The following is an 11016-nucleotide window of genomic DNA, read 5'->3' on the forward strand; positions in this document are numbered from 1 at the left end:
ACAGAACCTGGGCTCACCCATCATCCCTTCCCACCTCCCACCAAGAGCAAGGTTGCAGTACCGAGGATGTGATGCTGGTCTGCAGCAAAACCCACCCTTGGGCCCTGGTCCCCTCTCCTTCTTTCTAGAACTGTAAAGACCCCAGCTCCAAGTTCTGCAAGATTTTTTTGGGCCTCGTAGCCCTCTTGTCCACAAGCCTTCAAGGAGCAAAAGCCTTCCAGGAGCTACAATGGGAAAGCACCAGTGCTGGGCCAATATTGCCTAGCTGTATGATCCTGGGCAGGTCATTTAATCTGTTTGCCTCAGTTTCCTCATCTGTAAAATGGAGATGATGATAGCGCCTACCTCCCAGGGCTGTTGTGAGGATTCGTGTGATAATAATTATAAAGTGCTTAGCACAATGCCTGGCACATAACATTAATACATGTTAGCTGATAATACTATATTAATTATATAAAAATACCATATAATTAAGTATTAACAATACTTACATAACAATATATTACGTAGTGATAATAATTGGCATTACTCTGGAAACGAGGCACAGTGGAAAAGGGGAATCAATAGGGTGAACACTATAAAGCAATGCCGGAAAGTGCCTAGAGGGGGAGGCCTAGAATGAATACTTTGGAAGCTTCAATAGCCCAAAGAATATAGGTAAGAACAGATCATTAAAGGAGTTGTGAATCAGAGAATGGGGGTCTAGAGTAAATAGAAAGAGAAGGTAGTGGAGAGAGTCAGAGAAATCCTTTTTGGAAAGGGGCCCAAAAAATGAAATTTAAGAATTAAGGAACAAGACTAGTTGAAGGAAAGAAGAGAATGGAGGAATATCAAACAATATAAGGGATCAGTGGTGAGAAGAGAGCTGGGGAACAGCCACTTCAAACCAAGGCCAAGATAACTGAAGGATCATAAGAAGGATGGCCACGGCAGAAGAGAGAACTTGAATCTGAAAAGCTTCTGCCCGAGGATAAAAAAGGAAGTGATCCAATAGGGGAGAAAATCTTTGTATTGGATTTCTCTGATAAGGGCTTGGTATCCAAGATATTTAAACTTTAATTATTATTATTTGTGACGAAAAGCCATTCCTCAGTAGATAAACAAACGCTATGAACAATCACTTCTCAAAAGAATTGCAAAGTATTCACAACCATGTGAAAAAATACTCCAAATCCCTACTAAAAAAAGAACTGTAAATCAGAACAACCCAGAAGTGTCTCCTCTCACCTGTCAAATTGGCAAAAATGGCAACAATCAGCCTTGGAAAAGTTGTGGAAGAAAGGCGCATTAATGCACCATGGGTGGAGCTGTGAAATGGCATGGCCATTTGGGAATGAAATTTGGAATGATGCAAATAGAGTGACTAAATGTTCATACTCCTTGAACCAGACACTCCATTACTGAACTTGTACCCCAAGGCAGCCATCACCAAAAGAGTCTGCGTGCGCTCTCTGTAATGGCAGCACTTTTCGTGATGGCCAAGAACTGGAGGCAAAGCAGACGTCTGTCGACTGGAGGATAGCTAACCAAACTGGTTCACGAATGTAGTGGGACGTGGCCGAGCTATAAGAAACAATGTGTGATGAACGAGGAGACGCCTGGAAAGAGCTACATGAAGCAATACAGAGGGGAGTCAGCAGGGCCAAGGAAAAAACACCCACCCACACCCTGACCGGAAGTCAGCGGTGCCAAGCTCAAACAAGACTCCAGTGAAGAGAGGTGGGAAGACACCTGGTGGAGGGGGAGGTCCACAGGGCCACCCACGCCACGGGTCTTCAGACTTTCTCGGTGCTCATTTTTTCCTCTCTAAAAATTACTTGTTATATGAGTTGGCTTTTGGGGAGGCAGAGGGATATGCAGGACACTACGGTAATAAAAGAAGCTGAAAACATTATGGAATGATTGAATGCAGTGCAATATAGATAATGATGCTTTGAGGTTTTTTAAATCCATCTTCAGAAGTCACAGGGATCTGCTTGTGGACAGGCCTGCTCCAGATTCCTTATCACCTGTTATCTGCCATTCTGAGTCTTTTCTCCCTCACCTCTAGATGGAACGACAGCGTTTGGCTCGAGAGAAGCAGATGAGGGAAGAGGCTGAACGAACAAGAGATGAATTGGAGAGGAGGCTCTTACAATTGAAAGAGGAAGCTACTATGGCCAATGAAGCTCTGGTGAGTCCTCAGACTCTTAGTTTCCCAGTCTGACTACACTTTGTGACATCACAGTGTGATAGAAAGAACAGGGATTGGACCCTCAAGGATCTGGGTTCTAGAGCTGCTTCAGTTTCAGCTTATCTAACATGGGTTGGCAGAAGTCCGTTGGATGGTCCCTTTCGTCTATAAATCCTGACGTGCTTCTTTGGCTATTGCCATTGGGCCTTTTTGATCGGGTGCAATTTGAAGTCCTCTTAGAGTAGGAGTTGTCATTACCACCCTGGCATCCAAGAGGACCCTGTTGAATCTTGCCCAGGGTTTAGGATAGGCTTGGTCCCTTCCAGTCATGTGATTCTCTTGTGGCCTAATAACCCTCCTTTGGAGGATTGGATCTTCAAGGGACCAGAGACACTCCCTGGGAGGGTGCACTCAGACTCAGCTTCACTCTTTTTGCTGTAATTTTGCTGTATGTGTGTATTTCTCCATTGTTATCAGAAGCAGATGTAGACTCAGTTCTTCAAGTTTTACTACTTCTTGTTGAGACCTTTTGTTTTCATCCAATTTATTGCCAACTTTATTCTTTTCCCACTTCCCTTGGAGCAAAGAACGAAAAAGTTCAAAGTAGAGGGCAGTTCAAACAAATCACCCATGTCTGACAGTGTCTGCAGTATTCTGCACCTCTAACTCCCCACTTCTGCACCAAGGGGAGAACAGACTTTTCTCCACTCTGCTTCAGGCTAAAGCTCGCTTATTAGAATTACCCAGTGTTCTTTTGTTGTGGTTCAGTTGGATCGACTCCTCATGATCTCATGGACCACAGCACTCCAGACCCTTCTGTCCTCCACTAGGGGACAGTGGAGGAGACTTGGGAGACAAAGTCCCTCCGTGTTCATGCTTATTGCTTCCGTGGCACTCTCCATCTCAGCCTCTGCCGATCTTCTTTCTCATTATGTGGCGAGTGTATTTAAGCTTCAGCTTCAGTATTTGCCCTTCCAATGAATAGTCTGAATGAATTTTTTTTTAAGTATTGACTGATATGATCTCCTTGGTGTCCAAGGGATTCTCAGAAGTCTTCTCTAGCACCGTGATTCGAAAGCATCAATTCTGCGGCACTCAGCTTTCCTTACAGCCCAACTCTCAGAACCATATATTACTACTGGAAAAAAACATCGCTTTGATTATACAGGCTTTGTCGGCAAGGTGATATCTCTGCTTTTTAGTATGCTGTCCAGATTTGCCACAGCTTTCCTTCCAAGGAGTAAATGTCTTTTAATTTCATGGCTGCAGTCACTGTCTGCAGTGATCTTTGAGTCCAAGAATATAAAATCTGACACAGCTTCCATTTCTTCTCCCTCTCTTGGCCAGGAAGTGGGGGACCAGGCGCCAAGGTCTTAGGTTTGTTTTTTTAATGGCAAGCTTAAAGCCTGCTTTTACACTCTCTTAATTTTTCTTCACCTTCTGCCACATTTGCTCTCATCATATATATTTTTTTCTTCTTTTCCCTTATTTTACTGTTCCTGTATAGGAAGATGATACATGTAACTCCTAAGAACTTTATCACTATTGGGGCAGTTAAAAGGAGTCTGTTGGCAGAGGACATGGATGTGAATCAGTTATGCTAAAATGATCTCTAAAAAAAATAAATTAAGGGGCGAGAAAGAGGAATGCTCAGGGAGATGGGGGAAGGGAGAGCTAGAAAGGGGAAAATTTTCTAATATGAAAGTGGCACGCAAGGAAGAGCTTTTATAGTGGAAGGGAAAATGGTCTGTCTGATCAATACAATGATCCATGACAGTTCCAGAGGACTCAGGATGAGAAAATAAAATGCTCTCCACTTCCAGAGAGAGAACTGATGAACTCTGAGTGCAAATTGAAATATCATTTTCTTTCTTCTTTCTTTTCTTCTCCTTTGTTTTGCATGACTTCATATGTATAATTGATATCATATTGTTTGCCTTCTCAGTGGGTAAGAAGGGCTAGGAGGCAGGAAGGGAATCAGGAACTCAATTTAAAAAGAAAAGAATGTAAAAAATAAATAGTAAATAAATTTTAGGAAAAAAAGAAAATGCTATTTATTCCCTTGCTTTTCTAGTGATTTTTTAAAAAATAAGAATTAATATCGTATTTTTTCAAAAAGCTTTTTCTGCATTTCCTGAAATAATCATGATTTTTTAGTTGTTTTCATTATTAATATGGTCAGTTATATTTATAGTTTTCCCAATATCGAACCCTGCATTCCTGACCAAAAGCCAGCATTGTCTGTAATAGGGACAAGTTAGTTAAGAAGCTTTTCCCATAAAATCAGGAGTGAAGCAAAGTTGTTCATAATCACCATTAATATTCAGTAACCAGTATTATCATAGTGATAATCTTTGTGATATTCCTATGGTCTCCTTACCGATACTTTATTTAAAAATTTTAAATGTAATTTAAAATTAGAGAAATTGTTCTTTAGTTTTCTTTCTCTATTTTATTTCTTTCTGGTTTCAGGATCAAGATATATTTATGCTATAGAAAGAGTTTGGTAGGACCCATTACCTATTTCTTTCAGTTTATGTAGTATTAGAATTAATTATTCTTTAAATATTTGGTAGAATTCACTTGTAAATCCATCGCATCCTGTTTTTTTTTTTCCTTTTGGAAGCTCATTTATTATTCATTTTCTTTTTCTAAGATAAGGTTATTTATGTCCTGTTCTATTGAGCTAGACAATTTCTATTTTGGTAAATATCCATTTCATTTATATTATCATTTTCCTCTTTTTTTTTAGCATTTTGACTTTTTAAAAAATTATTCTTTGATTTCTCATGAATTCATTAGCTTCCATTTGGCTAGTCCTATTTTTCAATAAGTTATTTTCTTCAATAAGGTTTTGTACATCTTTCTGAGCTGTTAATCTTCATGTCCTTCTTCTCTACTTTTACTGTTTCTCCATCTACCTTTTTTTTTTTTTTTTTTTGTCCTGGAATTAATACTGTGTATTGGTTTCAAGGCAGAGTGGTAAAGGCTAGGCAATAGGGGTTAAGTGACTTGCCCAGGGTCACATAGCTAGGAAGTATCTGAAGCCAGATTTGAACCCAGGACCTCCTGCCTCTAAGCCTACATCTCAATCCACTGAGCCACCTAGCTGTCCCCTCTCCCTCTACTGATTTTTTTTTTAATTAAAAAAATTTTTTTTATCTAAAATTTATTTTAAAATTATTTTTTAGCTCTTTTGAAAACCTTAGCTTCATCTCTTCTGGGTATTCTTGTTGGTCTTATGACTAAGACCCATTTTTCTTTGAGACTTTGGGGTTTGTTTGATTTTTGAGTCTTCTTTTCTTTGAATCCTGAGCATCCCTTTAGCTACAATAGCTGTTTGTGCAGGGATTCTTCTTTTGATTGTTCATTCCTTGAGTCAATTTTTTTTTACTTTGGTTTGTTGTTAGTGCCAAATCTATATACTTCTTGGGGGATAGAAGGGGATAGTCAGCCTGAGCTACTGACCTTTTGTGTCTGTTTTCTGCTTGCTACTTTCATAACTCAGGCTGAAAGCTGCAAGCTTTCAGGGCCCCCAAAGAAATGTAATCCAGAATAAGCTCTGCTCACTGCCCTCTGGCCTGAGCTTTGCAAGTTCCAGGCCTGGGTTTCAGTCTGCTCTACTTGTCTCTTATTGGGAGTTTCAGCAGCCTCTACTGACTCCCCAGGAGGTTCTGTGAATTCAGAGTGTCTGACCTGCCAAACTCCTCTTTGGTCTGGGATGATGCCGTCCCTGCCTCATCTCCTGGGGTCAGAGCCACACGACTGCTCTTTGTTCCCCAGAACTTGTTCCTTACTCGATACCCAGCTAGGGCCAACACGATTGCTTCTCTCCACCCTGGATCTATGACCTGCAGCCCACAGAGCTACCCAGTGGCTCCCATTCCTTCTCCAAGCTCTTGTTATCTCCTGGAATCTATGCTTCCTGCTCTGGTCCATTTTCTTGATCCTTTCTCAGTCTTTGGGTGCTAGAATGCTTCCTGCCACCTACTGCTTCTACACACACTCCTGGCCATCCTCCATCCCTGATGTTCACCCACAAACTGCTGGACCTATCTCCTTAAATCATGCTGGGCTAGAAAAATCACACTCTGTGACTTTTTCTGGAATTTCCTTATGAAAATTCACTCCAATGCATCTTCTAGATCTTTGTGGAGGTTTTGGTGGGTGGAGAACTAAACTAATGCTTCCTCTCCCTCCACCATCTTCACTCCTTCCTGCATGCTTGTCTTACAACTCTTTCTTTTAGTATAGCATGAAAGTTATCCTTTCCCCAGCAATACATATGGGTTTCCCCAAATATTGTTCTTTCCAGTAGGGTAGGGGGGGTGAAAGCTGTCCTCTCATTTCCTTTTTTTTAATTATCTTTAAATATTTTAATTTTTTCCCAATGACATGTAAAAACAGTTTTTAACATTAATTTTCTAAAAATTAGAGTTCCAAATTCTCTCCATCCTTACCTCTCCCTATTGTAAAGGCAAACAATTTTATAGAGGGTATACATGTGATATCATGCAAAATATAATTACATATTGGTCATGTTATAGAAGAAGATACATATTAAAAAAAGAAACCATGAAGAAAACAAAGTGAAAAAATAGTATGCTTTGATCTACATTCATACTTTGTCAATTCTCTCTCTGGAGGTAAATAACATTTTTCATCATAAGAATTGTCTTGGTCTTTGTTTTGCTGATAATAACTAAGTCATTCAGATCTGATCATCATACATTATTGTTGTTACTGTATACAACGTTCTCTTGGTTCTGCTCACTTTGCTCTGCATCAGTTCATGTAAATCTTCTTTTTCTGAAATCATCCTTCTTGTCATTTCTTAAAGCACAGTAGTGTTCCATTGCAGCCATTTACCACAGCTTGTTCAAACATTCCCCAAATGATAGGCATCCCCTCAGTTTTCAGGACTTTTCTACTCTAAAAATAAATGCTATAAATATTCTTATACAAGTAGGTTCTTTACCCTTTTTTTTTCTCTTTGGGATATAGGCCATTAGTGGTATTGCTGGGTCACTGGGCATGCACAGTCTTATAACTCTTTGGTCAGAGTTCCAATTGCTGTCCACAATGGTTGGATCAATTCACAACACCACCACCAATGCATTAGTGCCCAAATTTTCCCACATCCCCTCCAACATTTATCATTTCCCTTTTCTGTCATATTTGCCAATCAGATAGGTGTGAGGTGGTACTTGGAGTTGTTTTAATTTGTATTTCTCTAATCAGTAATATATATATATATGTATGTATGTATATATATATATATATATATATACATATATATATAAATCAGATCTGACAGGTGCATTTTTCTATGCTTCCCTAATTTGCTTATATTAGCACCCTTTATGTCTAAATCATGTGCCCATTTTGACCTTCTCTTGGAATATGATGTGAGATGTTGGTCTCTATCCAGTTTCTGCCAAACTGCTTTCCAGTTGTTGTTTTTTCAGAAGTGAGTTCTTGACCCAAAAGCTTGGATATTTGAATTTATCAAACACTTGGTCACCATGGTCATTTGCTACTGTTTATTGTGTACCAGGGACAGCTAGATGGTACAGTGGATAAAGCACCAGCCCTGGAGTCAGAAAGATCTGAGTTCAAATGTGGCCTCAGACACTAGCTGTGTGACCCTGGGCAAGTCACTTCACCCTGCTTGCCTCAGTTTCCTCATATGTAAAATGAATTGGAGAAAGAAATGGCAAGCCACTCCAGTATCTTTGCCAAGACCCAAATTGGGATCAGAAAAAGTCAAACACAGCTGAAACAACTCAAAGTAAATTATGTACCTAATGTATTCCACTGATCCACCACCTATTTCTTAGCCAGGCTAGATTGTTTTGATGTTAACTGCTTTATAGTACAGATTCAGATCTGGTACGGCTAGGCCACCTTCCTTTACATTTTTGTCTTCATTAATTCTCTTGATATTTTGCTGTCTCTTTTCCAAAAAACTGCTCCATGTTTCTGAATCTGTCACCAATAGTTAGCATCTCTATAGAGCTTTAAAGTTTGCAGGGCACTTTAAAGATCTTATCTCATATGATCTTCACAACCCTGGAGATAGGGGCTATTATTGTCTTCATTTTACGGTCAAAGAAGCAGAGGCAAACTGCGAAGTGACTAGTCAAGGGTCACACAGCTAAGAAGCATCTGAGGTCAGCCTGGAACGCAGGCTAATGCGTCCTCGGCTCCCCTCAGCGGGGGCATCAGTGATCCGGAGACCTCCTTGCCACTGTTCAGTCGCGTGGTCTGTCGGGATGGAGTCTGCCCCTACCAGAACGCTTTGAACCTTCCAGATGCGGTCCGAGGAGACGGCAGACCTGCTGGCAGAGAAGGCGCAGATCACAGAGGAGGAGGCAAAGCTCTTGGCCCAGAAGGCCGCCGAGGCTGAGCAGGAGATGCAGCGGGTCAAGGCCACGGCTATCAGGACAGAAGAGGAAAAGCGTCTGATGGAGCAGAAAGTGCTGGAGGCCGAGATGCTGGCGCTGAAGATGGCTGAGGAGTCGGAGAGGAGGTGAGCACTCAGGGGGCCGCTTGGTGGGCCGGGGCAGCCAACTCTGGGAGCTTCTCCCAGCTCAGAATTTGGTCAGTGTGGGTCTCCTGAGCCACCTTTTTGGATACTGAGGGTAAAGGGTGATAACCAGGGCACCCCTGAAGTGGAGAGAGGGCCCTGGGAGGTGGGGGAAGACAGGACATGGACTTGGAACAGCCGCCCACATTCTGGTAGCTCTTAAAGGGTTATAAATCACCCTCCTTAGCAGAGAGTATCCCCGTTCTACAGAGGGGAAAAGTGAGCCTTAGTGAGAGGTTCAGGGACTTGCCTAAAGGCACACACAGCTGGCATATGGCAGGAACAAAATAAAAGCCCATGTCATGTCTTTGGACACCAGGCCCAGCACTCTTCCCACCACTCTCATGGGTGAGGGCCATTTTTGTAAACTGCCCTCCCTCTGAAGTGCCTATGTTTACTCTAAAACAAATTGATTTTTGTTCTAAATAACTTTTTTTTTCAAATTTACAGCTAAAAGAAAGTGTGTCTTCTTGTATGTAGTAGGAGGAGACTCCCTCCCTCATGCAGTTTTCAGAATATAGAATTGTTCCTATTTTGATATGGCAGTCCAAACAGCTACCATAAACAGGAGGCCTCCTTAAAAAACGCTGATGGGAGAATCCTTGTCCCCTGGCCTGAGGCTCCACTTTGGAGGCAGGGCATTGGCAAGCTAAAGTATATGCTGGGGAAGGGACTGGAGACCATGTCTCAGGGGCCCCAGCCGGGCTGCAGACATTGGATCTTCAAGAGCGGACTGAGCTCCCCCCGGAGGTAGGCCAGCCTCACTCGTCGGCAGTGTCGTAGAGGTGTCAGAGGATGGCGAGAGGATCGGAAGGCCCAGGCTTCAGGCCTCCCAGGGGACGGAAAGTGGCCTGACCTCTGAACTTTGGGTCTCCATCCATTAGTGGAGATGATGCCCTGCAGGCACGATGGTGGCTGTGGGCCCTTCCAGCTGGGAGGCCTGCCGCGGTCTTTAAGATTCTGTGCAGAGGGTCCCCGTGGCTGTGACCCAAGCTTTGGCTCCCCAAAGGTTGACCCCAGAGGGAAGAGACACTCCAAGAGGGGAAGGGCTTGCCCGGGACGCCTTGGTCTTCGGGAGCTGAGCTGGAATTCGAGCCCACCCTCCCCTCTCCCTTCCGCGCCTGCTTTTGTGCCTCCTGCTTCTCCTCCCCTCTGCTCACGTGGGCCCTTCCTTGGTCCCAATCTCTTCTCTCACCGCCAGGGCAAAGGAGGCAGATCAGCTGAAGCAGGATCTCCAGGAAGCCAGGGAGTCCGAGAGAAGAACGAAGCAGAAGCTCTTGGAAATCACCAGCAAAGCTACGTACACGGTGAGCGCCTCCGGCCCAAGCGCCCCTCCAGGAGTGGGGAAGTCACTGGGATGGAGGGCTCAGAGGAGCTCTAACCGGCTTAGCCTTCTGCCACCCACTCCTGAGCTTCCCCCGGGCCCCGGGTGGTTTGGGGCTTGGGCGGGGTGCGAGCCTCGGCAGGGCCCTCTGAACCGAGCTCTCTCCTCAGCCGCCCGTGAGCTCGAGCACCCCGGCTCTGCCGGCCGACATGCCCGGCTTCGCTCTCATCGGCGAGAGCCTGTCTTTCGACTTCAAGGACACCGACATGAAGCGGCTCTCCATGGAGATCGAGAAGGAAAAGTAAGTCCCGCTCGGCCCGGCCTGCTCTGTGCGCGACGTGGCCCGGCGAGGAGCAGCTTCCCTGAAGCGTCTGGTCACCAGGGAGGAGGGCCGCAGGGGCGAGCCTGCCTGTCAGCCCGCCGAACCCGAGCCCTGGGCTTGTGCCATCGGGGTGCTCCTTGGGGCCCAGGGGGAGCCCGCCCACATCTTCACGGGGGACGGTGCCCACGACGGAGGTTCCTCTGAAGGGGAGCTCCCCCGGCCCAGGCCTGTTTCCCTGGTCGGCGCCCTTCCTTTGGCTCGGATGGGGGGGGGGGCAGCCTGTCTCGGGACAGGACCTGTGAAGGCCTCAGTCTGAGCCCCGGGGGCGTCCCGGCCTCACGGGGGCGTCCCGGCCTCACGGGGGCGAGCCTGACCCGCCGTCTCCTTCCCGGCAGAGTGGAGTACATGGAGAAGAGCAAACACTTACAGGAACAGCTCAACGAGCTGAAGACGGAGATCGAGGCCCTCAAGCTGAAGGAGAGGGAGACGGCCCTGGACATCCTGCACAACGAGAGCTCTGACCGGGGCGGCAGCAAACACAACACCATCAAAAAGGTACCTTCGCGAGGGGGCCGCGGGGCCAGCTTCCGGGGCGAGCAGCTGTGCCG

The 11016-nt window shown here is 44.8% G+C and overlaps 1 protein-coding gene across 2 annotated transcripts in view; it reads left to right on the forward strand.

Annotated features, from left to right (window-relative positions):
- NF2 (NF2, moesin-ezrin-radixin like (MERLIN) tumor suppressor) overlaps positions 1–11016 on the forward strand; it is a 71737-nt gene that overhangs the window by 45595 nt on the left and 15126 nt on the right. For both annotated transcript variants that reach the window (XM_044674217.1, XM_044674208.1), the window contains exons 10-14: positions 2051–2173; positions 8488–8705; positions 9964–10069; positions 10257–10387; positions 10804–10963. In XM_044674217.1, the coding sequence (XP_044530152.1) occupies positions 2051–2173; positions 8488–8705; positions 9964–10069; positions 10257–10387; positions 10804–10963 (738 nt within the window). The remainder of the gene's footprint in view (positions 1–2050; positions 2174–8487; positions 8706–9963; positions 10070–10256; positions 10388–10803; positions 10964–11016) is intronic.

Source organism: Gracilinanus agilis, chromosome 1 (genome assembly GCF_016433145.1).
Source record: "Gracilinanus agilis isolate LMUSP501 chromosome 1, AgileGrace, whole genome shotgun sequence".
Lineage (NCBI taxonomy): Eukaryota > Metazoa > Chordata > Mammalia > Didelphimorphia > Didelphidae > Gracilinanus > Gracilinanus agilis.